The sequence below is a fragment of the Chinchilla lanigera genome, unplaced genomic scaffold (assembly GCF_000276665.1).
Source record: "Chinchilla lanigera isolate Chin_1 unplaced genomic scaffold, ChiLan1.0 scaffold00045, whole genome shotgun sequence".
Classification (NCBI taxonomy): Eukaryota; Metazoa; Chordata; class Mammalia; order Rodentia; family Chinchillidae; genus Chinchilla; species Chinchilla lanigera.
Genome location: NW_004955446.1, coordinates 2,922,514 through 2,949,950, shown reverse-complemented (window position 1 = coordinate 2,949,950; position 27,437 = coordinate 2,922,514). Strand labels below are relative to the sequence as shown.

The 27,437-nt window shown below is 38.0% G+C and overlaps 1 protein-coding gene across 4 annotated transcripts in view; it reads left to right on the top strand.

The window, feature by feature from the left end:
• Nucleotides 1-2,984: 2,984 nt before the first annotated feature.
• Srek1 (splicing regulatory glutamine/lysine-rich protein 1) overlaps nucleotides 2,985-27,437 on the top strand; it is a 38,380-nt gene continuing 13,927 nt past the window's right edge. The window contains exons 1-8 of one of the 4 annotated variants that reach the window (XM_013518443.1): nucleotides 12,409-12,498; nucleotides 14,966-15,619; nucleotides 17,771-17,894; nucleotides 18,178-18,293; nucleotides 21,328-21,492; nucleotides 21,626-21,804; nucleotides 22,942-23,072; nucleotides 23,890-24,004. In XM_013518443.1, the coding sequence (XP_013373897.1) occupies nucleotides 18,231-18,293; nucleotides 21,328-21,492; nucleotides 21,626-21,804; nucleotides 22,942-23,072; nucleotides 23,890-24,004 (653 nt within the window). In that variant the 5' untranslated portion in view covers nucleotides 12,409-12,498; nucleotides 14,966-15,619; nucleotides 17,771-17,894; nucleotides 18,178-18,230. Of the gene's footprint in view, nucleotides 3,514-3,592; nucleotides 4,011-12,364; nucleotides 12,499-14,965; nucleotides 15,620-17,770; nucleotides 17,895-18,177; nucleotides 18,294-21,327; nucleotides 21,493-21,625; nucleotides 21,805-22,941; nucleotides 23,073-23,889; nucleotides 24,005-27,437 lie in introns of those variants that run through there. The other 3 variants (XM_005392605.2, XM_005392608.2, XM_005392611.2) reach the window with 3 other exon arrangements.

Below are 27,437 nucleotides of genomic sequence, written 5' to 3'. Positions count from 1 at the left end.
CCCTACCCTCTGTACTCTTTCAAACTTCTCCAAAGTCAGCTCCTGGTTCCCAGTCCAATAAATACATTAAAAAGTTTAAAGTATATAATTCTCATTTTTCTGTTCATTTACTAGAGTTTATGTTTCTTGCTTTTGGTTTCTGCTTGGCTCTTAGGGGCCTGACACTCCTGTGTGGAACTTTGAAATTCATCACTGTTTGTTATATCATTTTGCTTTACAGGGTGTTGAGTTTGTACACAGATACTACTGAATCCTAGGGCTGATGAAATATCTGCAGATTGGGACAGTGAGAATGATTAAAGTTTGGTCAGAGAGGCAGGGTGTGGCAAGGCCCAGGTTTGGGAAGTTTCACGGAGATTCTTGAGATTCCCTTGCCTTCGTTTCTTTAACTTTTTTTTTTTTTTTTTGATACTGGAAATTGAACTCAGGACCTTGCACTTGCCAGGCAGGCGCTGCCGCTGAGCTATATCCCAGGCCTAGGACTTTGCTTCTTAAACTGGTTTATGTAGCTTTTTGTCTCATCAGTCACACTGTACTTAATGGTGAGCATGGTTTATTCCTATCATCTTGGCAGAATGACACTTCTGTCCATTCTTTCTCGCTTTCCTCCTCGCTTCTTTCTCCCTCTCCTGGCTTGGTTTGGTTTTCCATCCCTTTAATGTTACCCACTCCTCTTCTGCTGCAAGTGTTTCTGATATCTGGTATCAACTGTATCTACTTTCAGTCTTAATTCACAAGCTATACCAGTTCTAGGCATGTTCTCTCAATTTCAGAAACTTTTCCATAATGGATCTCAATATTTTCTCTTCCTTTCTTATAGAGCTGCTCTTTCTTTGTGTTTTGGGGCCTAATTTTTTTTTTTTTTTTTGGGGGGGGCCTAATTTTATGGCATTCTTACCCAGTCCTCCAAAGGAGAAAGCCAACCGTCGCCCTCTGCTTTACTATCAACAGTACATTACCAAGTCTGCCAAGTAGATCACTTTTGCAACTTTTTAAATCAATGGTTCTCAGAATGGAGATTGCAGAGTGCCAGCAGTCACATCTGGGAACTTGTTAGAAGTTTAAAATTTCTGGCCCCGCTGCAGACCTCCTGGACCAGAAACTCTGGGAGCGGGGCCAGCAATCTGTTCCAGGGTGCCCTCTGGGGGGGCTCTCTGACGCACACCACAGTCTGGGTACCACTGTTCTAAGCTAGTTGTTGTTGACCCTGGGGATCCATGGTTGGGCTTCCGGAGGGCCAAAAACACCAGTCACTGCAGCTAAAAGTAAGGCCATGTCCATATATATTTTTCTCAAGAGATAACTTTTTAAATATTTTCAGGTGGGTACAGTGATTCCCAGATTTGGATCTACCAGTTGCTTTCCATTACTACCACAATTTCCCTTGTTCAGAATCTCATTTTAACTTGTCCAGATACTGCACCAACCTTCCTCCCAGGTCCTTTGTCCCTGGTTTCTACCCTCTTCAATGTATTTCTGGGTTGCAATGATGGTAATCATTTTTGCTACTGTTATGGCTTGTGTCTAGATGTCCCCCAAAGCCTTATGCAGTCTAGGAGGGGCTTTTTCAGAGGCGGCTGGATCTGTAGTGTGTAAGTGATTCATGGTGCAATGCTAGGATTAAGGGTGCTAGCATTAAGGGTGGGTGACTGCTAGATCAGTCCATGGGTTTGTTTGGCACCACCCTAATCCTGGTAGCCTGGATTTAATATAAGAGCCAGAAAGAAAGCCAGGCGTGGTGGTGCACGCCTGTAATCCCAGCCCTCGGGAGGCTGAGGCAAGAAGATCGTTGCAAGTTCGAGACCAGCCTGCACTACAAAGTGAGCTCAAGGCCAGCCTGAATTGCATAGTGAGACCGTCTCAAAAAGACCAAAAAAAAAAAAAAAAAAGAACCAGAAAGAGGCTTATCTCCTCCCTTGTTGCTTTGCTACCTTCTGCCAGTCATGAACAGCTTCTCCTTTGTGATGCCTGCCTGCCATGCCACCCTGCCTTAGAGCCAGCCAATTATGGACTGAAGCTCTACACACTGTGAGCCAGATAAACCTTTCCTCCTTTAACTTTGGTGTCAAGTATTTTGTCTCAGCAGTGAGAGAAGTAACTAAGCCAACAACAAATCTCACACTCATGCTCCAAGGTCTTCAGAGGCTTTCATCATCTTATGATAAAGTGGCCTCTAAGATGACAGTATCTTTCATTAAGGCTTACCCAACACCCTGACAGGGAATTCAAGGGAATACTGATCTACATCCTCAGCCCTTTTTGAGACAGGGTCTTCTTAAATTGGCCAGGCTTGCCTCTAATTTGTGATCCTCCTGCCTCTGCCTACTGTGTAGCTGGGCAGTGCACTTGAGACTTATTATTTTACATGCATCTCTTGTCATGCTTGTCCTTTGATCCAGCAATAATGAACACTGACTATTCCAGGGTTCTCCTGGGCTCTATTCCCCTTTTCTGCCTAAGTAGATTCTGCATGTGTGGTCTGGAATGTCTTTCATTGCTTCTCCCCCTTTGCCGGGCTAATTCCTATTTTTTTAAGTGCTAGCTTTTTTTCCAAGTCTTCCATTAGGACTGAGCTTATGTGGTACTCCTATGTGCTCCCAGTTTCCCTCTGCTTATTCCTATGGCAACCATTCTCATTCACAGTTTGGTCTTAGGACCCCTTACACACTTAAAAATTATCGAGACCCTGAAACAGCTCTTACACATGGGCCATCTATGCATATTTACCATATTAGAAATTAAACCTGAGAAATTTAATATTTTAAAAACACTTAAAACAGTAGTTGGAAACTCATTGTGTTAATATAAATGATACCTCTCCAATTCTTTTACTTTTGTTTATTTATTTATTTATTTTTTTGAGACAGAATCTTGATTTGAAATGCAGGCTGGCCTTAAACTCTATGTAGCCCAGGGTGGCCTCGAACTTGCAGCAATCCTCCTGTCTCAGCCTCCAGATTGCTGGGATTACAGGCATGTACCACCCAGGTCGCCCTAAAGACTAGGAATAGCTGGGTCTTGAACCCCCACTCCCAACAAATACCGACAAATATAGAGAAAACTGGAGGAGCGACGAGGCCCAGCAGCAAACCACCCCAAGGCCCAGGGACCTCTCGAGCAAGAGGCCAAAGCCGCGAGAAACCAGCCGGTTGCCTGGGAGACGCTTCCGGCGGGCGCGCGCAGCCGCGGAGCAGCGGAGTTCAGGAATGGGCGGCTAGACCTGCCCGGCGCCGTGAATTCGCCCGCGGGAGCGCGCTCGCGGCCGCGCGTCCTCCGCTTTCCCGGCTCCGTCGCTGACGCGTCGTAGACGTTGGGGAGCGGGAAGGCAACAGCGGTGGCAAGCGGGATCGGGATGAACAGCGGCGGCGGCTTCGGTTTGGGTTTAGGCTTCGGCCTTACCCCGACGGCGGTAATTCAGGTGACGAATCTGTCGTCCGCGGTGACCAGCGAGCAGATGCGAACGCTTTTTTCCTTCCTAGGAGAAATCGAGGAGCTGCGGCTCTACCCCCCCGAGTAAGTGCTGGTCTCCGCTGGGGGAGGGGCGCGGGCGCCGTGGGGACCCGGGGAGCCGAGGCCGGGCGGGGGAGGGGGCGCGGGCGCGCGGCGCCCGTCACGTGACCGCGGCGCGTTTGCCTCGGTGCCCATGTTTGATGAGGGCACCGGGCCCGCGCCCCCGGCCCGAGGCCCGGCTCCCCCGCCGTCCTCGGTAGTCGGATTTCCGGGCTGGTTTCGGCACCGAGCCCTCAGGAGTGATTCGGAGCGGGTTCCTTTGCCATGCCTCCGGCGCTGTGGCCGCCGCCGGGCTTGGAATCGGGCGCTGTCTGCCCGTTTTCCCCCCGAATTTAAGATGGCCGCAGGTGGGCCCCGGGTAGACCTCATGGCAGACGCCCGCTAACGTTCGTGCTCGCTGGAGATCGCGGGGCCTGCGCCCGAGCAGCTGCCCAGTTCCCGGGCCCTAGCTGCAGGCTGCGACCGCTGCCGAGACGGCCTGCGGCCAAGGACGAGATGCGGTTAGGACTGTTTTTGTTTTGCGGAGCGGTCTTAGCAGTTCAGCGTCTTCCTGATTTATCTAACCCAGTCCACCGCGTTCTTAAAGACCCTGTCTATTCGCACTTTGGGCAACAGATTGCGTTCTTCTCCTGGAAGGTCACACTGTCCCCAGCCTTTAAAAAAAACAAGAAATTGTAAATCGGTGGAAGATGATCCCTGCTCTATATGTACTTGCAAAGTCTAGATCTTAACTGGCGTTCACAAGTCTTGGCTACTTATCAAGTAATGTATCTTGAACTGGTAAATTTGCGATATTATCTGATTAGAAAACTCGCAAGGGATTTGCAGGCTCTTCACGTTATTGCACAAACTTTGCTTTTTTGAGGTAGGAGGTAGGTCTTAGAATATTAAGTTCAACAGTATTTCTTCATTATATTAAAAACGTTTTTTTGGTGGAAGCGGAAGTAGTTGGCCACTATTTCTTTCTGTTTTTTAAGACAGGGTCTCCTGTGGTTCAGGCTGGCCTGGAACTCACTGTGTAGTCCATGCTGGCCTCAAACTCACTGTGGTCCTCCTGCAGGTGTGTTGCTACCACGCCTGGCCCACACTTCCTTTTTAAAAACTTGACATTTGACATACTGATGCAAATAGACATGTTTTGTTTTTTATCTGTAAATAGCAGCACTACTCTATAAGTATTGATAAAAGTTGGGTGTTTGAAAATTTAAATTTTGCGTTTTAAGTTTTTTCTCTTTTCGCTTTTGTTTTTTGAGACAGGGTCTTGCTGTGTAACTCAGGCTGGACTTGAACTCACTGTGTGTAACCCAGGATGGCTTCTAATTTGCCCCAATTCTGCCTCGGCCTCCCAAGTACTGGGATTACAGGCGTGCTAAATTTGTCTCTTTTTTTGTCGTGAAGTATTTCACTCGTACGAAAAAGTTAAAATAATATATCGAACAAATTCCCAAAAATGAGCATTCGTTATTTGTTTGTTAATAAGTTTTTTTTTTTTTTTTTGGATATAGGTTGTCAGTGGCCACCCCTAGTAGTTTTTTCCTTTAATCTAGAGCAGACCCCTATTTCCTTAATTTATTAAAAAATCTTTCATGACAGCCAGGCATAGTGGCACACCTAATCGCCGCACTCTGGGATGCTCGGGCAGGAGGATTGCAATTTCCAGTTCCCTGTGTAGTTCAGGCTGGCCTTGAACTCACTGAGTAGTCCAGGTTGTCTCGAACTCACAATGATCTCCTCCCTTACTTTTCCAAGTTGTGGGATTACAGGCATGCTCCAGCATTCCTACTTTAAGTGATAACATTTATGACAAGAACTGTGAAAGTGCAGGTCGTGGTGGTGCAGATTTGTAATCCTAGTACTCTGTGAGGCTGAGGCAGGAGGGTTGCAAGTTCAAGCCCAGCCTGGGCCACATGGTAAGACCCTGTCTCAAAAAAAACAATAAAAACAGCTGCATAAGGGATTGAATACACACCATATTTGAGTATCTTAAACTTTTGAAGATGCTGTCAGCCATTTCTTAAGAACTCAGCATCTCTTAATAATTGAAGTGGTTGGAGGAGTGAAGTATTCTAGAGTTCGAATCAGTCACTGTACATGAACCCTTATAAATTAACCATGTAGTGCCATTTGTATGGTTGAAACCTGGATTTGGGTTGCAGTACACTGCCATTTAATTGATAGTTAATGGTCTTTATTTTTGAAATGTCATTGGAGCTTAAAGGACAAAGAAGACAAAGCTCTTACACATATGATGTATTAAAATGGAGTTATGTGTCACAAACTTTAATACATTTGGCAAAATTACAGTAAAAATATAACAAAAGCCAGGCAAAATTCTTAACTACTGAAATTTTTCCTTAAGTGCAATACTAGATCTGGCTTGTGTTTTTGTTTTGCAGCAATGTTGATGTGCTTTACTAACAAGTTTTCTACTTAGTAATTTAATTTATACTTATTTGGTCTTTGTATTAAAGATGTGTTTGTGGATTAGGGCTGAAATGGATAAAAATACAGTAGTATTGAACATTGTTTTGAGTGTCATGTAAACAGTTTTTGTGATTAATCTTTGGAAGCTGAAGAGAAGTCCATTTGATTTAAAATAGGAAATACACTTCTTTAGTAGAATGTTTCTTACTAAATTTTACTAAGTAAAATTCTTTCTTTCTAAAATTTTATGGGACTCAGTGGCAGGCGACTTAGTGTACCGTGACTTTCAGTTCTGTCCTAGTACTGAACATGCACACAGAAGTCATACTACATATGAAAACTTAGACTTTTAAATTTTATTATTTTGCATGAGACAGTGATTTACTTTCACTTTAATCTTTAAACATTAAGAATTTTTACTTGGCTGGGCATGGTGACACACCGGTAATCCCAGCACTTGGGAGGCTGAGACAGGAAGATTGACGCAAGTTCGAGGTCAGCCTGGGCTATCCAGTAAGTTCAAAGCCAGCCTGAACTGCATAATGAAACCTTATCTCAAAAAGACAACAGCAACAACAACAACAATCTTATTTGTGCTTTCACATTTTTTTGTGTTGCCAGGTGATTAAATATCCAGAATTACTATTTTAACTTTTTTGCACAATGTGTGAATCTCATAGCTCATGAAAACCTTTTATAAAAATATGAAGTACTTGTTTTTTCAGTACTTTTCATGGAGGTATAATGTACATAGAGAAAAATGAACAGATCAAGAGTACAGTTCAGTGAGCTTTTGCAAAGCAAACACACCTGTGCAGCCAGTTCACAGAGACTCCCCTGTGTTCTCTTTTCGTTGGCCAACTCTGGAAGGGTAATTCTATCCTAATTTTTGTGTGACACTGGCGATTGTACCTGTGTGGTTTTTTGTTTTTGTTTTTCTTTTGCTTGCTGGTTTCCTTCATTTCTCCAATCTACAAAACTTCTAAGAACACAAAGTAAAATGTATCAACTATTTAAGTTTATTGAGTTATAAATTAATATAGTCCGTACAGCCACTTTATGGAAAAATAGAGAAAAACATCCGTGATCTTACCACCCTATCACATTTTTCATTTATGTTTCCCTCTAGTCCTGTATGTCAGCAGTTCATCAAGTCTAACAGGAGGAACTGTACTATCTATAGTACCATTGGAGGCATGTAGAAAAATCTCCTTATAAATGATGTGCCCATTAATATTTTTATACCTAAAACTATTTTGCCTGTGTTTTGAATTGTATCCTTTCTGATCCTTTAAAGGGTATACACTAATATACTAATAAAACATTGCACATGTTACTACTGCATTGGTTTTTGTTTTGTTTTTGGTCTTTTTGAGATGGTCTTGCTGTGCAACTCAGGCTGGCCTTGAACTCACTTTGTAGCCCAGGCTGGCCTTGAACTCTCATCAATCCTCCTGCCTCAGCCTCTCAAGTGCTGGGATTACAGGCATGCATCACCATGCATGGCACCGCATTGGCTTTTGAAAAGATTGTAGAGTGTCATCACCATGTTACATGAAAAACAAAATTATCACTTAGTGCCCAGAAACTTTAATGGATGTACAGAGTTGATTCTTCGTTGTCTCGATTTATTTATTTATTTTTTTTTAAAAATTTTTTTTTTTTTTTAATTTTTATTTTTTGGTTTTTCTCCGGTACCGGGAACCGAACTCACGACCTTGCGCTTGCCAGGCAGGCGCTTTTGCCGCTGAGCTAAATTCCCAGCCCCTTAAAATTGTTCTTTTGTTTTGTTTTTCTCTGGTACCGGGAATCGAACTCACAACCTTGCGCTTGCCAGGCAGGCGCTGTGCCGCTGAGCTAAATCCCCAGCTCGTTGTCTCGATTTAATACTCAGAAGTCGTGACTTTTTTTGAAAAAACAACAGTGTTTTGTGTTTTAAAAAATAAAAGTTGAGAGTAAACAAATGAGATCAAATTGAAAATCTAGATTTGGGTACTGCTACTTTCTATAGAGGCTTACATTTAGATGAAGTAAAATATACACATACTACTTTTAAAAACTAAAACTATAAGTTAAAATTACATTTTAACATGAGAATGCTGTTTAAATCTAGTAGCTACAAGTGGTGCAAAGGCCTTGGTTTGATAACCAGCACTTCAGTAAATAAATAAATAATAAAAGTAGGAAAACAAATTTATTTGATAGTTTATGTTTGTTAGAGAGAAAGTGAAGTACAAGATTTGGAAATATGCTGATTCATAAATACAGGTTTGTTTCCTGAGATACATCTGTTGAAGACTCTATCATAGTTTAGTCATCAGTGTTCAACATAAAATTATACCACCTTTCCTGAAAGTTCAAACATTTACAGTTTTATAAAATTAAGCAGAGCCGAGGCAGGAGGATTGTCATAAGTTCAATGCCAGCCTTGGCCACATAGCGAGACCCTGTCTTCAAAAAAAAGAAAAAGAAACTTAGTTTTATTATTTCAAGAAAGATAATTGGACATAGGATTAAGAAAAGGATTAAGGACACAGGGTTAAGAAAAGGACATGGGATTAAAGCTGTGAGGTAGCTAGACTTCATATTCATGTTTCATAATAAAGTGATTCAGAATAAACTGCCATTTTCAACCAGCTCCTGAGCATCTCAGATCTTGGTGGCCTGTCTTCATATGCATTTTCTTTCCAAATGAGTCTCACATTTCCTATCGGATTTCAACGAGCGATGTTTGGGACTATGCTTTTAATTTTCAGTAGTGATTATTTTAGTAGTGATTACAAAAGGATCTGTCAGTTCAGGAAATGTAGCTTTAGTGGTGGCTTGTTAGGCTCTTAACGATTTCAGGGCTAGAAGAGCGTTGCTGTGGCAGTTGTTAGGGTTTTAGTAGGTCACAGTAATCATAAACTTCTTTTGGTTGCAGAAGACAGAAACAGTGTTACCCAGTCTAGCTTAAGAAGAGTCCTTCCTTGTTTTTAAAAAGAAAGGGTGTATTGAAGAATAAAGACTGTTAATGACTATAGAATAGCCAGGCATTATATGCGAACTGAGAAACCAGAAAGGTATCAGCAGTCAAGGTGATTCTCAGGAAGTTGTATTGTCAGCTAATTGCTTCTGTGTGTCTGCTCTGTTTCTTTGCAGAACTATTCTATACTTCCTCATCATTTGGGCCTAGCAGAAAGAATCTGATCGTTTGACCGCCTTTGGTCAAATCTGACTACCCAAATTACAGGTTGCTGTACAACCAGCAAAATGGACCCTTGGGACAGGTGGTTCATCAGCTTTTGCTGGGGAAGGTCATAGGCTCCATAGTGGGTTTCATGTAAGGAATTAAGGTAACACGTCTGTTGAAGCTGTAGTAGCATTAGATATCACTGTGATATCTTAGGATGGTTTATCAGAAGACTTGAAGTGGAGTTATTCAAAAGGGAGGGGTATAGAGTACATCATACCCAGATGGAATAACACATACAAAGATCCACATGGATGTGGGATGTATATTCAGGATGTGTTTTTGTAGTTACAAGTCTTTTGGGTTTTTTTGACTCTTTGAGACAGGGTTTCACTATACAGTTCAGGCTGGCCTTGAGCTCACTTTGTAGCCCAGATTGGTCTCGAACTTGTAATGATTTTCCTGCCTCAGCCTCCTGAGTACTGGGATTACAGGTTGTGCCTGGCTGATCACAAGTATTTGTATGCCTGGAGTTTTGGATTGGGTGGCTTAGATGATGAAGCAGGAACAGAAGCGGATTTTGAGGAAAGTTAATCTGAAATGAAATGCCATTCAGGGTTTAGAAGGATCACTGTGGCAGCTTTGTACAAGATTATTACTTGGTAGTAGTCTAGAAGAAAAGTGCTGAGGGACTGAATTAAGGCATTGATAATGAGAATGAAGAAAAGATTAATGTGACAAAATATTTGGCAGTTGCCACAGTAGGGCTTGTTGACCAGTTGGATGAGTATGTCAAGGATGGTGTCAGGACAGGCAGCGTTGAAAAGACACCCCATATTCCACTTTAGCAGAGCATTTCTTACGGTAGGATGGTATGGTTGGGTCCTCTATTCATTGGGGCAGTCTGGGATGAAGGTGACAAGTTGTTGCTGTGGCAGAGGAAAAGAGCCAAGCTGTGGCTCTTGAAACTTGTACAGAATAGGTAGTTTTTAGTTTAGCTCACATTTAATTGAGTAAAGCAAATTGGTGGCCACACCTAAATTGAAGGAACAGAAAAGTGGGATTTTTACCATGTGTCCAGAAGAAGCTTTGAAAATATTTGGTTAATAGCACTGATAACTATCTCACAGGTGACTTAAATTTCAGACTTGGGAAATGTGATGGTATGTTTAACTGAGATGTAAAGTACAAAGGGCAGTGTTGGTAGCAAAGGAGGGTGTTCAATGCATTTTGGAATTAACGAATTGGGGGTAGATGAAAGTGTAATATTAGCTGGGTATGCTGGCGCACGCCTGTAATCCCAGCACTCGGGAGGCTGAGGCAAGAGGATCATTGCGAGTTTGAGCCTGGGCTACAAAATGAGCTCAAGGCCAGCCTGAACTGCATTAGTGGGACTCTGTCTCAAAAAGACCATCCCCCCTCAAAAAAGTGTAATATTAATATTCAGCAGGTCATTGGGTCTCAAAATCTAGAGCTCAGGAGAGGCCTGATTAGAGATTTGGTAATATAAAGGTGCTGGCTTAAATTGCTAAAAACAATGTTGAGATTGTAGCTCAGGTAGGCCACTTTACATAGCATGCTTAGGAACCCTGCATTCATTCCCAGCAACTAAAAGCAGCAACTAAAAACACCACAGTCTTCACTGTAGTCTTAGAAACTCTCAAATGTGAAATTAAATTGAATGAAGGTCCTTCGTAAATAAATACTGGACACTTTCAGGTTAGATAGATAGTTACGTGATTTTTTTTCCAGACAAAAAATTTTACATACTTTACTGTGCAAGCTAATGTAAACTCTAGTCCATTTGATTCATTTGAATATAGCAAACCTACAGTAAAATGAGCAGAACAAATGAAAGGAATTTTTTCATAATGTGTCTTGTTAAATTCCAAAACATACTACCTCTGTGGGTAATCATTTTGACGTCATATCTATAGTTATTTTTTATTAAAGTCTGTAGTTTTCTTGGTAAAGAGCAAGAAAAAAGACCTACAAACATACCAAATCTGTAACATAAATGTACAGTTACTTAAAACATCAATGGCACATGCTTATAGTCCCAGCATTCAGGAGGCTGAGGCAAGAGGATTGCCAAAAGTTTGAGGCCAGCCTGGACAACTTAGGGAGCCTGGTCTCAAAAACAAACAACAAAAACACCATAAAGTCCAATCATCCAATTGTAAATAGTATACAGCCCTAATCTTTCAGGTAATCAAAAATTTAGCTAGGTGTAGTGGCGCACGCCTGTAATCCTAGCACTTGAGAAGCTGGGTTAGGATCACTGAGAGTTTGAGGTTGGTCAGAGAGCTACATAGTGAGTTCAAAGCCAGACTGAACTATACAGCAGGACATTGTCTTAACACAAACAAGATCAGCAATTTAGAAAACTGTTTTGAGGTATAGCTAAGTAGTACAGTGAATATCTCACACACATAAGGCTCTGGGTTCAAATCCTCAGCATGCATATGAAAAACTATTTTGAATTACTTATACAGTTGGCCAAACTATAATGAAATGTATTTGGGTTTAAAATGTGAAACATATGTATGTGTACACACACAACACACATACACACATAATTAGTAAAGATAGTTAAAGTTGCAAAAACAAAGCAACTCTACTCTTTGCCTTTTTTTTTTGTTACCGAGAATCAAACTCAGGACCTTGCCACTTGCCAGCCAGGTGATGCATTGCTGAGCTATATCCTTGCTCTGCCCTTCTACTCCTTTGCTAATCAAGTCAATTTATCTACTCTGCCTCAGGTCATTGAATTCAGATTTCATACCAGACCCACCCAAACTCTCTTGTCTAGTTATGTAAGTCAGAGCATTGCGTGTATTATCATACAGTAAATATATCTACAGTCAGACTTACAAGCTGGGAAATCACATTTTGGAAGAATTGTAATGGTTACAAAATTGGAAGTTTGGAGGCTGAAGCTTTTCTACCAGGATTTTTTCTATTTATGGGATTTATAGACAATGTCAGCGGGTTATACCAGGTGTTTTTACAGTTCACTCAGATTAAAGATTGACTAATTTGTTTCAAATTTTACATGTAAAACTATAGGCTTGCCTCCTGTCAGATAAGTCATCACTGAATAACTTGAGTTTTGCCATTTTACATTTTAATGAACACTAGTAACAAAATTTTCTAAGTCCTGGTTAGTTAAGTTTATGTAAAGATGTGAGAAAGAAATTTTAAATGAAAATGGTAAGACCAAGGAAATGTTTACTGAGTTTTCTTTTTCTCTTACAGCAATGCACCTCTTGCTTTTTCCTCCAAAGTGTGTTATGTTAAGTTCCGTGAGCCGTCAAGTGTTGGTGTGGCCCAGCATCTCACTAACACGGTTTTTATTGACAGAGCTCTGATAGTTGTTCCCTGTGCAGAAGGTTGGTATCTCATTGTTTTCTATTGTTTTGATCTCTGTCCTGTCTATTACTGCAGCCTTTTACCTAGAAATTAGGAAGTAGGCAGTACTCTGCGGTGCGTGCGTGCATGCGCGTATGTGTGTGAGAGCGTATGCACAAGAATGAACTGGGGGAAGAATTTTTACCTAACAGTAAGTTTTATTAAAGTGATTCATTTGTTGCTTGTGTACATTTGAGATTTTGTAACGTACCATTTAAAAATTCATAAAGTAATTGGCTCCTCTAAGTTTTTTGGCTTTCTATAGTCAATTTTCAGATTCTGAGGAGAATTTCATGAAATTACAAAAATAGTTTTAAGTTGGTATGGGTAATTATTTTAAACATGTAAATAAGTACACTTTTGCCCTATTAACAGTATTAATAGTATTACAGATAAAGACAATGTATGTGTTTTGATGAATTTCTGGATCAATTATGTTTAAAAGGAAAATATTCATAATTTATGCTTCAAGTATCCTTTTTAAGGTAATTTACCTTGTTACCATGAGACAATGTTTTTGTATTCAGTGTACTTGTTTGCAGTGCAACGGGAATTTTTTTTTCATTGGCCTGTTAGAGAGTAATTGAGAAAAAATAATGGAAAACAATTTTTTAAATCTTTCATCAAAAAAATAGTTGGTGGAGATAGGAACAGGGCCAGAAGCCTAACAGTTATTTGCTAAATTTTATGCTTTAAACTGCTTTAAGAGCTAATTATTACTAATTATTTTTTAGTAACTTCTTTTTACAGAGCTACTCACATAATTTTGACAGTTCTAGAGTGTAATTAACTTTCATTTGGAGCACTGTCTGTGGCATGTATACATGGATTTTAGAATTGGGTTATGGCAAATTGAAGTGTCCTTACAGATAAATATTTTCTGTGGATGGTGATAGTTACTGTACAGCATAAAAGTTCACCAGAAATAATTTATTGGGTTGTTATATATAATTTTTAATTAAGCCTTTTTGTAGTCACCAGTATAACGTTAAAATAATAATGTGTAATAAGCAGCTTGTCCCACTTTCAGGGTTTTATGCTTATTTCAGGATGCTTTTTCTGGGAGTCACAAGACTAGGACATTCTGGATTTTTTTCAGATAAATTTGAAGGTGTCTTTCCCATGTTTTGGGGTTAGAATGGGTAGGGAAAATAAAAGTGGGTTTAAGTTAATTTTTAATATGTAACAAGTATTTATCTTTATCTCATAATCTGTTGAGGGCACAGTGAGCCCAGTATTTGAGAATGAGCTGGGAAAGGAGCTGGTTAATAATTTTTTATATACTTTGTACCAAAATTTCATATAAAAAATGCAGGAAAAAGAAACCAGATAGAAGGTACATTAAACTGGAATATTGCATCAGAAAATTATTCCACCAGTGGCGCAGGATCTTAATGTTAGATCATTACTGAATCTTAAGGGAAAAATTTTTGTCAGTGTCACTCTTTTGGAACCTGTATTCCCTAAAATCTTCCATACATTAGAGAAGCCCGATTATTTGTTATAAGTGTTCAAGGTTATTGGCATGTGGAGGTTCCCTTTACTGTTTACTTGATAGAGATGAGTAAATGCACAGTTAAGAGTTTTAAATAATTTTGATATTATTTTGATACAAAGTTTTATTTTTGAACACAAAAACTTAAGCATGCTTTTATTGTAGTTTATTAGAAGTAAGTATTTCACAATACTGACATTAGAAGAACTTAACATTACTAATAAATAGCATTAGAAATAACTGGTCTTAGAAAATTTCTGGTACTAGAAAAAATTCAGATCCTTTTTAAAAGTTATTTAAATATAGTAGTGATGAATTTGCAGAAATTGAAGAATTTCATAGTGAAAGTCAGATTATACAGTGCCAACAAAGAAATAATGCATTCTTATACTAAAAAAGGTAGCAGAGCAAATTTGAAGTAAACCCAAGGAAAGTGCTCCAAGGGAGGAATTCTGTAAGAGGAGATGTGCTGTCGGGTTTTGAGCAGTTCATGGTCCTCTTCACAGACTGCATTCTTTGCTTGATATCATAGAAGCAGTATAATGACATAAGTGAGAAAGACCATAGGAAAAAATGGTCAGAAAAGCATTTCAGTTTTTTTGAATTTGCTCTTTCTAGTTCAGACAGTAACAGGAGATCGTAAGCTGTATAAGTAATGTTTGATGTGTAACAGGTTCGTACATATTAAGCATTAACTATTGTTCATAAAACATGCCATTTCAAAATAAAGTATACTTTCATTATACTTGTGTAAATATGACCTCTTTTGTTGTTGCGTGCATTTCAGATTTCTTTTTATAAATGTTAACACTTAGAAAAGATAAGGTCAAACATAACAAAGGTGTCAGCCTAATCATCAGTCATAAATTTATGTCCACATTTTCTGGTAGATGGATTTTGACTATTAATTTGGTTTTGTATGTTTTCTCTATGTGATATTTGTGCATTATTAGATGACTAGACTGGCCAAGGCAGACCTGTTACACTTGCCTGAGTTAGGCATTGTTTGCCATGCCACTAAACCTGCCGTCAAGTGAAATCTTCATTGGGGAAATGAGATCGGAGTCTGAACCGCAGAAGATGGACGCCCTGTCTCTGTTTTTTATTGTTTTACTTTGCTTTCATTTCTTTTTCTTTTATTTTGTCCCTTTGTTTTTGTTTTTGTTTTTGTTTTGTTAAATCTCTTTCACTTTAACTTGTGAGCTGGTTTTCCAGTTCTTTGTAAATGGTATTCCATTAAGGTTCATAATGTGTTGCAGATTATATCAGGAGATGATTAACAGAGCTCAACCTTAAGATAAATTTTCATGCAGTAAGTTAGAAGAATATGGTACTTTGAAGCTCAGTGGGTCTTAGTGGGAACTTACAGATTGATCAGGTACATTTTGTTCTTGAAACATTAAAACACAGGAATATTAGAAACACTTTCCAGTTTCAGTGCAATATTTTTGTAGGTTTTTTTTTGTTTTTTCAAGTCTACATCTCTCATAAAAACCAACTGATGGCGTTTAATTTTTATTCTTCCCCCTAGAATTCTAGGCATACAAAGTCATCAAGGAAAATAAGTGAATTTCTTTCACCTGTCTGGAGGATCTTTGACTTTTATGGTAGTTATTATACAACTTATTTCCTTGTTTTAAGACTTCGTTGCCTATGTGGGGAATGGATATTTGAGACACTATTATCTGCATGTATATTTTTCTGTTTGAGTTTTTTAAGTTGAAAATTCTTTAGATATTACTAGCTTATAAATAGCTTCAGAGGTTATACTTTAATAATGTGAGAGATGTTTTCCCTCTCAGTTGTTTTTGAGGAGCATAGCTTGGGAAAAATGCTAAATGATTATTTCTTTTATACTTGTATACTTTTGATAGTATTTAGAAGGTAAACTTAATAGAATTTTATTTTGAAAATTAAGCAACAGAATATTTTCTTCAATAGAATAAGACAAAAATATTAGTGTTATTGACAGTTAACAAATTTATAGTAGTTTATTACTATCATGAAAGACAGTGAGCTGCCTGGCAAGCACAAGGTTGTGAGTTCGATTGCTGGTACCGGAAGAAAAAAAAAAAGAGTGAGAATCTCACAATGTACTGATATTTGACACAGAAATAAGACTCATAATGCTGAGTAATCAACCTTTAGTCCATGTTGAAAACCCATTTCATTGGTGTAGTCTCTCTACACTGTGTTTATGAATAATTTTGCTTATTAATTGGCAAGTAATATTAAATTTGACACATTTCTATTAGATTAGCCACTCTTGCTTATTTAGGTATATACATTAGTGTATTGAAGCGTAATTTTTACCTCAGATCCCTGGTTCGTTTATCAAGGGTGTTCAAGTTCTACAGATCTGTTTAAAGAATAATACCTGTTTATAATAAATGAAATGAGTGTGATATCAATATAAATAATGTATGTATCTGACTATATATAAATACATGTTAATACTAGTAACATACATATAAAATAATAGATTATTGTTACTCAGTGTCTTCACTAAGGTCAACCTACCTTTTGTTCATTTTTGTGCATGTTAAGAAATCTGTTCTCCAGAGTTTAGATTGAAATAACTGTTTTTGAAATTAGTTAAAATGATAGTTTAGATGCTGTAAAGTTAAAAAATAGACGTTTGCTAAAACTAATGTAATTTTTATTCTATTTCTATTGATAAGACATAACCATTTAAGACACGTTCTAAAATTTTATCCATGTTTAGAGGTATATTCAGATAATATTGTTTAGAGGTTTGTCTCTGCACATCTGATTGTTTTAAGTAGGACTTTTACCCACTGAAACCAGGCATGGTGCTTTTGAAAATTTAATACATATATTTCAGCTTAGTGTGATTTTGTGCACTGTGTTAAAACACTTTTGACAGGTTTGTAATGGAAATGCATAGCCAGCTAGCAGATCAGTAGTTAATACCTGCAGCTTTTCAAGACACTTTATTTTGGTAAAGGAAAAATTTGAAAGTTACAGTCTATCAGAATTGACAAAGGTCAGCAGTTAAACATGAGAAATTATGTGCTTGTCTCATTTTTTTAGGTTGTAGGCATTTTTTTAGTTTCTAAGATTATTTTTAGTGTTACTGTTTTTGACAGTTAAAATGTTTATAAACAAGACAATTAAACATTAACCACTTCTCTTCAGATAAGTATTCATAAATTGGTTCTAAAAGTATCTTAAGATATTTTCAGAGACTAGAGAACTTTTTGTTAAATTCTTTTATTTATTTATTTTTTAGCAGTTTCCCAGGGCATATTCTTTAGGCATCACTGATATTGGTGAGATGCCTTGCTAACTACTGGGTATAGATTTCTTTTTAAATTGAAGATAATTAGGTTGGGTATGGTAGTGCACGCCTGCACTTGGGAGGCTGAGGTAGGTTTGCCACAAGTTCAAGGCCAGCCTGGGCTACATAGTGAGTTTGAGGCCAGCCTGGACTACGTGAGGAGACCCTGTCTTGAAAAGCAAAAAAAACAAAAATAAATTGAAGGTGATTATATGAAGTAGGTTTTGTTTTCTTCTGTTTATTTGAAATTGAAGCTATTGAAGGGTTATCAAAATTGCATCACAAGTAGGTAGTTTCAGCAACAGGGTAGGGACACTCAGTAACAAATTTCAATTCGCACATATTTGTTTTTTCTTTTTCTTTTTTTTTTTGACTAATTTGGTTATTTGCCATTTCTGGGGATTAAACTTTAAAAAATGTTCTTCTTTTCTGTATCTGATGTTCTGTGTGCTATTAGTGATGCAGCCAACACGAACGGTTGTCATGTGTAACACAACTTTCGATCACCGCGAAAACACCGTCCTGGGAAAGCGTCCATGCTTGATATCGTTTGGTTCATGAACATTAAGTTTCCAGTACAGGTGACCCATAGCTCAAAGTGTTAAATAATTGTCTACATTATTCAATTTTTAAAATAATATTCCATTAATGAGATTGTTAGTCTTTGAAGTTTTGCTCACTTTTATTTTTCCTAGTAGAGCAGGCTAAAAGGAAAGACTTAAATTCTTATTTATTTCTTTATGCAGATCTGATAGATTCATTTATTATTATTATTATTTTAAGTGCAAGGGTAATTTTAAAATCATAGTATAAAGTTGGTGTGGTGTTTCTGCTCTGCATAATGTCTGGAACTTGCCTCTGCAGGTAAAATCCCAGAGGAGTCCAAAGCCCTCTCTTTATTGGCTCCTGCTCCAACCATGACAAGTCTGATGCCTGGTGCAGGGTTGCTTCCCATACCAACCCCAAACCCCTTGACTACAGTAAGTACTGTTCATAAGTAAGTACCTCTTATGGAAGGTCCACACACTGAACTGTGTAATCAGTTGAATAAAGAGCTTAGAAAACTATTTCCACTTTAGCTATGTTATTTTTTTGAATGGAGAGGTTTCAGATCTCCATTTGCAGTCTTTTCCCCTGTGTTATCACTGACTTAAGCTGCCTCTTGTAAATATTGCTGAAATAAGTAAGGCTTCATTTAAATTTGGGAATTCAAGCAGAGTAGTCATTAGAAAAGGATTTATTAAAACTCAGTATTTTAGATAGCACAAGGAATTGGAGGAGCGTGGGAGCTTTCCAGTTAATGAGGACTAAATCCATTTTAAAAATGTGAGATGATCAACAACTTTGGCAATGGGGAAAAAAATCTCAGAAGTGGTCATCTCTTACTGAGAAGATGAAAACATGGCAAATGTATTTTACCATGAACTATGCAGAATTAAATAGTAATTCCTCTTGGGATTTCTAAGAATTAAAAGATACTACCATTACTTGGTTCTTGGTTTTTGTAGAGAAGATTCTGTTCTTACTTAAGAGAAGGGCCATTGAGCCGGGTATGGGGGTGCACACCTGTAATCCCAGCTCTCGGGAGGCAGAGGCAGGAGGGTTGTTGTGAGTTCGAGGCCAACCTGGGCTACAAAGTGAGCTCAAGACCAGCCTGAACTGCATAGCGAGATCCTATCTCAAAAAGACATACCCCCCCCCCGTCAAAAAGGGCCATTTTTCATCAAAAACCTAAAACAAAATAACATAGCTTTCCTTAATTGGAAGCTGAATCTAGCTTTGTGTTGTTGAATGTAGAATAAATTAATAAGTAACCTTTGCAAATTTAGTGTATCAAGATTATAAAAAGTGTTTAAAAACTTTGAAATATAAACTTTCAATTCTTTTTAATTTTTATATACATTATTCTGGAAATGTGCATTGTGGCTCATGATGGCAGTGCTTCTTGTTTTTGTTTGTTTTGTCTTTTGAGACCATATGTCACCCAGGCTGGCCTTGAACCCACAGTAGTCCTTCCTCAGCCTCCCAAGGGCTGGTATTACAGGATAATGCCACCACATCCTTCAGGCAACACTTTTTGCATTTTGTTTTTTGTTTTGTTTTGAGACAGGGTTTCAATGTACAGATCAGCCTATCCTTGAATTCACTTTGTAGCCCAGGCTGGCCTCAAACACCCAGTGATCCTCCTGCCTGACCCTGCCGAGTGCTGGGATCACAGGTTTGCGCCACCATGCCCAGCCATGGCAACACTTTGTCATTCAATTTTTCTGTTCAAAAAACAGAAGGCTGGTCAGGGTGGTTAAAACATAGCAAGTGGGGGAAAGGCAGTGGATATTTGATATTGATGGGATGGTTAGAACCATGATTAAATAGGGCTTTTTAGGTTGTGCAAAGGAGTTTGGCTTTGAAGCCAGTGAAGAGTTTAGGAAAGAGTATAAACATGATTTGGCATATTTTTAAAAGAAGTGGCCAAAAGAAGTGATACTAGTTTCATGAATTGGGTTATTGCCTTTGGGAAGTGCCATTACTTAACAGTTGTTAAAGCTTAGTGGTGCATAGCACATTCATCGTCAAAATTTTCTGCAGTGGCATAAATGGAAGTGAAGGTAGATGCATTTTTTTCCTTGAAAAATCTTGTTAATTTTGAAAATTTTTCCCATTTTCACATTGTAAGTCTTCTGTCTCAGTTTAAGTTATATTAAAAATAACATTTTTGAGCCAGGCGTGATGGTGCATGCCTGTAATCTCAGCACTTACGAAGCTGAGGCAGGATGATCGCTGTGAATTTGAGGCCAGCCTGAGCTACAAATTGAGTTTAAGGCCAGCCTGAACTGCATAGCGAAACCCTGTCTCAAAAAACAAAACAAAACAAAACAAAACAGAACGAAACAAAACAAAAAATCCATTTTGCTGTTGTGCCTGGTGCCAGGAGGGTTGTAAGTTCCATTTGTAACTAAGTGACCTAGCAAGACCCTGTCTCAAAATTTAAAAATAAATCAAGGGCTGGAAATGTAGCTTAGTGTAAAGGCCTCAGTTATTTCCAAAAACAACATGTTCTTTTATGTGTGAACTAGCTAAATTTAGTAATGTTCTGGAAAGATCAAGGTTTTTTTCTTTTTCTACCATAGCATATGTAAGAACTTACTGTTTTAGGTATTTCTTAGGTAAACTTCTCTCTTTTTGTTTTTACTAAGGATGATGAGATTTACTAATGAGATGCTTTGATAATTTAATGATTAAGAACTTACACAATTGGAGGTTTTAAATGACCAAACTACAGTTGATTCTGTGAATTCTGTATTTATAAATTCATTTAATAAGTAAAAATCTATTAAAACCTACTTTGTGGCCATTTACAGAATATACAGAGTAATAAAAAGTTTGAGTTGACAATTGTGCACAGTTCCTGTGAAGTCACATTGACACTTGACTTTTTGTTTTGGCATTCATGCTGTAAAACCAGCATAGTTTAGTGGTCTGCTTAGTGCCACATTGTTTTGAATTTTTGTGCTTGGTTATTTTACTGCTTAGACAAATGTTAAAGAAATTGGAGGCAGTGTGCCTTAGGAACAAAGTGTGTATGTTTGATAAACAGATTATTCTGAGTTGTAATGTTACAGACCCTGAGTTCAATGTTAATAAATCACCAGTGCATATTAAATAAGGTGCCTTCACACAGAAACACATGCATGAAAGAGTTACGTATTTAGTAGGTGATGAAAATATTGTGACCAGAGGCTCCTAGTAACATAGCCGTCTGTCTTCCCTGCGAACAGTGGTTCTGTATCTAGTAATACTGTTTGTTGAAATGTTATAGAACATAACTGCCTTGAATGAGAATTTCAAAACTAATGTGACCTCACTTTTGATAATTCAGAAGTATACATGGCTTAAAGGTAGGAGTCTTTATCCTTTCATTCTTGTTGGGTTGATCTCTTTTTTCAAGATTAGAGAATGGTAGTTTGGGATATTAGTAGAAAATACATGCTGTTGTGTGTGTTTTTCCCCTTATAGCTTGGTGTGTCACTGAGCAGTTTGGGAGCTATACCAGCAGCAGCACTAGATCCCAACATTGCAACACTGGGAGAGATACCACAACCACCGCTTATGGGAAATGTAGATCCTTCCAAAATCGATGAAATTAGGAGAACAGTCTATGTTGGAAATTTGAATTCCCAGGTAACTAAATTAGAGACCAAGTGGCAGTACCTTTTATTATTTTTTTCTTCTTAAAACTCATATTGGTAAAGTAGTATATACTTGATTTTGCAAAAGGAATACACTATTAAAAGTATCAACTTGGTTTCCTCAGACGACAACAGCTGATCAACTACTTGAATTTTTTAAACAAGTTGGAGAAGTGAAGTTTGTGCGGATGGCAGGTGATGAGACTCAGCCAACTCGGTTTGCTTTTGTGGAATTTGCAGACCAAAATTCTGTACCAAGGGCCCTTGCTTTTAATGGAGTTATGTTTGGAGACAGGCCACTGAAGTAAGAAATCCTAAACAAAGAAATTTTAATGATTTTGAAAAAATTATAAAGTATATTGGATGGAATTAAGGCTTTTTTTCTTTTTAATAGTAATTGGCAATTTGTGGAAAGGAAGACTGTTAAGTATGTAATGAAATACATGTGATTTTAGCCTTTCGGTTTCTTAAAATTGTGTTTAAGGACATTTGTCTTATTTTCTCATTTTCTATTTCAAAGGTCTGATATACTATTAACATTATATAACCTACTAATAGTGTTAGGTCTTTTTCTATAAGTGTCAGTATGGGCGGGTTTTGTAAAATGACTTAAATTTATGGACAACTTAATGTATAGATTGAATCACAATACTTCCAATAATAAGAAATAATTTTGCTAAAATCCTGTGAAGAAAACAAGTGCCCAGAAAAATTTTAAACCAGATATTTTGACTTTCTAAGATTGGTTCATATTTTTATTTGTAAAAAAAAAATTGATGTCTTTCAGATACTGAAGACCAGAAATTGTTTCATGTAGATCACTAAGGCAGACAGTTTTTATCTATTTCATAGGTGATTGTTTTTGTTACACAATTTGATCAGTGTTTTGCTGTTAAAGGGTAAATAACTGTTCTTAGTGGGTGCTTATCTTCGTTGTGCAGTGGGTAAGGCAAGACACGTCAGATTCAGATGAAGCCTCAGAGAAGCTTCTCTTGCCTAGTAGTGGAAATTTTATCAGATCCCTCCTGTCAAGTTGTGTCTAAGCCATGGAACAGGGTTGATTAAAATGATACACATAATATAGAGCTTTCCATTCATCCTGCCAGGGTGTACAGATTAATAGTGAAATCTTATGCTCTGAGGGTAAAAAGGATTCATTTTAATGTTGGTAGGAACATTATGGTTTATTATAATTCTAAGCCATGTAGACAGTTGCTCTGGTCTGTTTGTGCTATTTAAAGGAGTTGGTGAGAGTTCAGCTTTTTTCTTTTAGCAAGTGATGACGGAAGATGTGAATGAGATTGTTTATTCATTATTTAGCTGAATTAATGTGCTTCTGAGTTGTCCTCAGATTTTAAATATGTATTATATGAACATTTAAGTGTTTCATGTTTTATAAAATATGGTGTGTGTTTGTGATATGCTAATATTTTTAATTTAGAATAAATCACTCCAACAATGCAATAGTAAAACCCCCTGAGATGACACCTCAGGCTGCAGCTAAAGAATTAGAAGAAGTAATGAAGCGAGTACGAGAAGCTCAGTCATTTATCTCAGCAGCCATTGAACCAGGTAAGGCCATGGTGTTGTTACATAGGTCATAAGTTTAAAGACACAGAACCTTAGGACTTAAAGGAGTTGTAGAAATTATATTGTTCAGTCGCTTTGTTCTACCAATAAGAAGATTGAAACTCAAGAAATAGTAAGTGGCTTACTCAAAGAATGACTTAGCACATGTCTGTTCTTTCCCATAGTACCAAATCAAGGCACATTACCTGAGTTAGTTAGCTCTATATTTTAGTAGCAAAATTGGTGTTGAGACTGATTTGCTGAAATCAAAGTATAAGTGTTATTATGAGGCTAAAAAGAAAAGTGCAGATATATTTAAACTGTTGGAATCAAGCAGGCTTACTTTCCTTAAAGTTTTAATTTTAACTGTGATTTAGAAAAAAGTACAGATACTCTGTTTTAACAAGGTAGAGGAACAGTCATACTTTTGTATTACTAAATAAACGTTTGGAATTTTAAAATTAACACTCAGAACCTAAGCTTCAATTCCAGCAGGATAAATAAGTAAATAGAGGAAGAATGTAAAATCACTGTCATAGAAATTGCAGACATGTTTTAATCGTACATTATGGCAGCAACAAAATATTACGAACAGCTGTTTATAATCATCTGGTTTGTATGTACTGCTGCAGGGTGGCTGCACTCAACGAGTTTATGCAATGACTTTCTTGGATGTTTCTGAAGGATAATTGCACAGGCGGAGGATGTACAGAGAGTAGGCCCCTTGCACTATATGTGGTACATTCCACTTGTGCCTAATTATTAACTGGGATCTTTAATTGTTCTGAGCTTACACTGCAAAGTGGTTTTTTCCTCTCAGAGTCTGGAAAGAGCAATGAAAGAAAAGGCGGTCGATCTCGTTCCCACACTCGCTCAAAGTCCAGGTCTAGCTCAAAGTCCCATTCTAGAAGGAAGAGATCACAGTCAAAACACAGGTGAGAGTTTCTGCTATCATGCTTTTCAATTTTTCATTTAAAATAAAAATTTATGAATTTCTGTTAAAAGAGCAATTTAGAAATTTCATAGTGTTCATCTGGAAGTGTAGTCACCTTTAGAAACTGCTCTGATTGTCATACTGTAGTTAGGATGAAGTTTCGTCTGATAATTTTTAATACTTCAACTGATTTTCAGTTTAGACGTTGGTTTTCTATCTGAAGATGCTCTGTTCTTGGGCTGTAGTTGTAGCTCAGTGTTAGAGTGCATACCCAGCATGTGTGAGACCCTGGGCTTGAATCCTAGTACCTGAAAAAATAAAAAGGGTGCTGTTCGGTTTTCCTAGTAGTAAGCTAGTCTTTACGTAGAAATGGCAGGAGCTTTTCATTCTTCAGATTGAGGAAATGGCACATATTTAATGGCCGTGTTGAAAATACTGTTTGGGTTGCAGCTTCTTTTCTCTCCCCTAGTCCACTCCAGGTCCGGGGAATACTACCCCGGATGTGGTTCCATGCAGTTTTCTTTCTCCAGGACCATGTGTCAAGTGGAGTTCTTCAAGTCCTTGGTATTCCTGGTGATAAGAAAGAGCCTTCTCTGCCCACTACTGACACCATGCAGTAACCTGGAACCTCAGCAGTGACATTGTCCTGTGCTTAAGCTCTGTTTCTGTCGTGTTTATCCTATTTTTGATCATAGCTATAGCTTTTTAATTTTCTTTTTATCTTTTTTTGCTTTGTGATTGGTGAAAAGGAGACATACTGTCTTGCTTGGAAAGTACCTTACAAATCCTGTCTTCTGCCTTCAGGGTGGTGGTGGGGGCTTTGAAAGGGTATATAGTAGATCCTAAATTGTGTGTTACGTTACTCTGGTCTTGAAGAGGGACAGAAAAGTGGGCCTGTGTGGGGTTTTACAGAAGGGGGGTGGTTTGTGGGAAAGGAAAGGAAGAACTGGGGTACTGTACATTGAGCCTCACAGGCAAGTTTAGCTTGTTTTTCTGTGATGATTAAGGAGACTTCAAGGAACGAAATGAACTACTATGATTTCTTTCTTTGAGTCTAGGAAACTACTAGCTATTTGCTGTTATATACTTAGCTGTTATCCTCAGTTTGCAATTTCTCCTTTGGAATATGGTTTTATTATGGCTAAGGTCCTATAGGAAGGCAAGTTCAGAATCGTGTGAAGGTGATCATTTCGTGTACAAGGAATATAAAGCAGGGCAGCTGGAGTCAGTGGGAGAGAGCAGGCAGACTGGCAACACTGGGTGCTAGGTTGGGCGTTCCCATATGTTGGCAGGTGTGGTCAGGGTAAAAGAGATAAAGGAAATGCAAAACTTTGTTAAAGAATAATAAGTTCTCTTAGGAAAAAAGAGACCAATGTCCCGAATCTCATTTTGAGGGGTTTATTGTAAGAGAAAGTAAAACTCCAAGGCTGGACAAACTAAAACTTGATGGTTAACATCGTTTCCTCGATAATCTATGTGAACCTTTATGTGGTTTTTGAAATTATAACAAATATTTTGTCCACTACCCATTTTAAGGTTTTTACTGTATATATGGATATATTCTTCTCCAGGGGTTTTTATTACTTGGTCTACATTGAAATTTATTATTGTTCTTGATAGTCCTGAGAACACTTTTATGTTATCTATGTAGCATTAGAGATAGTAGGTCTTGGTCATGTATCCCCAAAGTGTTTTATTTTGATTTTGGTCAGCATATTCTGCTTTTATTACAAACACCTAGCTTTTACAAAGTTCATAAGTACAAAGCAGGGTACTTTTCTTCACAGAGGGGAAAAGAATATATCTTACCGATAAACACAGGAGTCGGGAAGGGTGTGACAAGCCTTTCTTGGCTTTCCCATCATGCCAGTGGTAGCTGGTATTCTTGGGTCTTGCTCTAACCCATTAGACTTAACAAGAGTCCTTCCTTTTGGGCCCACCCTCTTCTACTTCTATCCCATCTTCAGATCTTTGTAGGGTTTGTTACTCCAGGGACAGACAGACAGCTATTGTTCACACGTGGGGACTTAAAAATTTGCTGTCATAAAAGTAGAGTTCTGGTCACCTGAGAGAAAAGTAGAGGGAGGTTGGATACCAAAATACAGTGAAGTGATAGGAATAAGGTCTCACGTTCCAGCAGAGCTGGATGACTTCAGTTTACAATGTGGGTTACTACTTCAGTTTATAATATGGGTTACTACATGTTTTTACAAAGAACCAAGAGAGAAGAGTTCAGAGGTTTCCAGCAAAAAATGAATAAATATTTAAGGAGCTGGAAATGGCTAAATTATTCTGATTTGATCACTACATGTTTTATAAATGTATTGAATTGTTACACTATGTGTGCCCCCATGAATATGTACAATTATTACATATGTCAATTTAAAAAGATTACTAAGGCCAGATGTGCACGCCTATAATCCCACGACTTGGGAGACTGAGGCAGGAGGATCAGTGCAAATTTGAGGCCAGCCTGGGCTCAAAGTGAGTTCAAGACCAGCCTGAACTGCAGGGCGAGACCCGGTCTTAAAAAGCCGAAAAGTGAAAAAGAGAGTGACTTCCCCAGCACAAGCTCCTCCTCTCCCTTTTCTGTTCCTTCCTCTCCTTGCTGTAAAAGGAAAAAGGAGATTTCTTGTGATTGTGTGCTGCCTAGTACTTAGATACATTTCCACTGCCTCCAACTTTGATACATGTTTTATTCTTAAAAAGAGTCTTGGAAAAGGGGGGCAGTACTATAATTGTAATTTTAGGGTAAGTAATCTTTACAGACCAGCATAGGAAGTGTGACATTTTAGGATGTTTTAATGGAAAACAACTGATTTACAAACTAACTTTGAAGCAATATGATGGTAAGTTGCTATGTATTTACAGTTTACTTTAAAAATATAATTTTGCAAAATATTAAAAATGCAGAAATTGTTAATAACAACTCTTCCTTATCTTTGGTTAGATTAGCTCTATTCTTCACTGCTTTTAGCCTTCTTACCCAGAAAACTACTAGTGGTTGAGATAGAGATATGAAATATTTAATGTCAAAATTTAAATATAATAATTACTCTTGAGCAGTGACTTTTGAACTCTCGGGACCTACAGGGTAAGGTAGGAAGCCAGATGATCAGTGCTTTTTTTCCTTTTATTATCATTAACTCATTTATTATGGCTGTGCTTACATTTTTAAAGGAAGTTTCTTTTTACTGTTAGAAAGCACTGCTTTGAGGAAAATGAAAGAATTGTGTATGTTTTTAGCAAGACTAACTAGAACAGAAATCTCAAATTTTACTAAAAAATAAAATCAAAGGCACTTCAGAAGATGATCTGGCTGGGAATATAGCTCAGTGACACAGTGCCTTCCTGGCAAATGTGAGGTCCTGAGTTTGATTCCCGGGACCAAAAAAAAAAAATCAAGATTTGAACGCTTGAGTGATCTTCTTGTA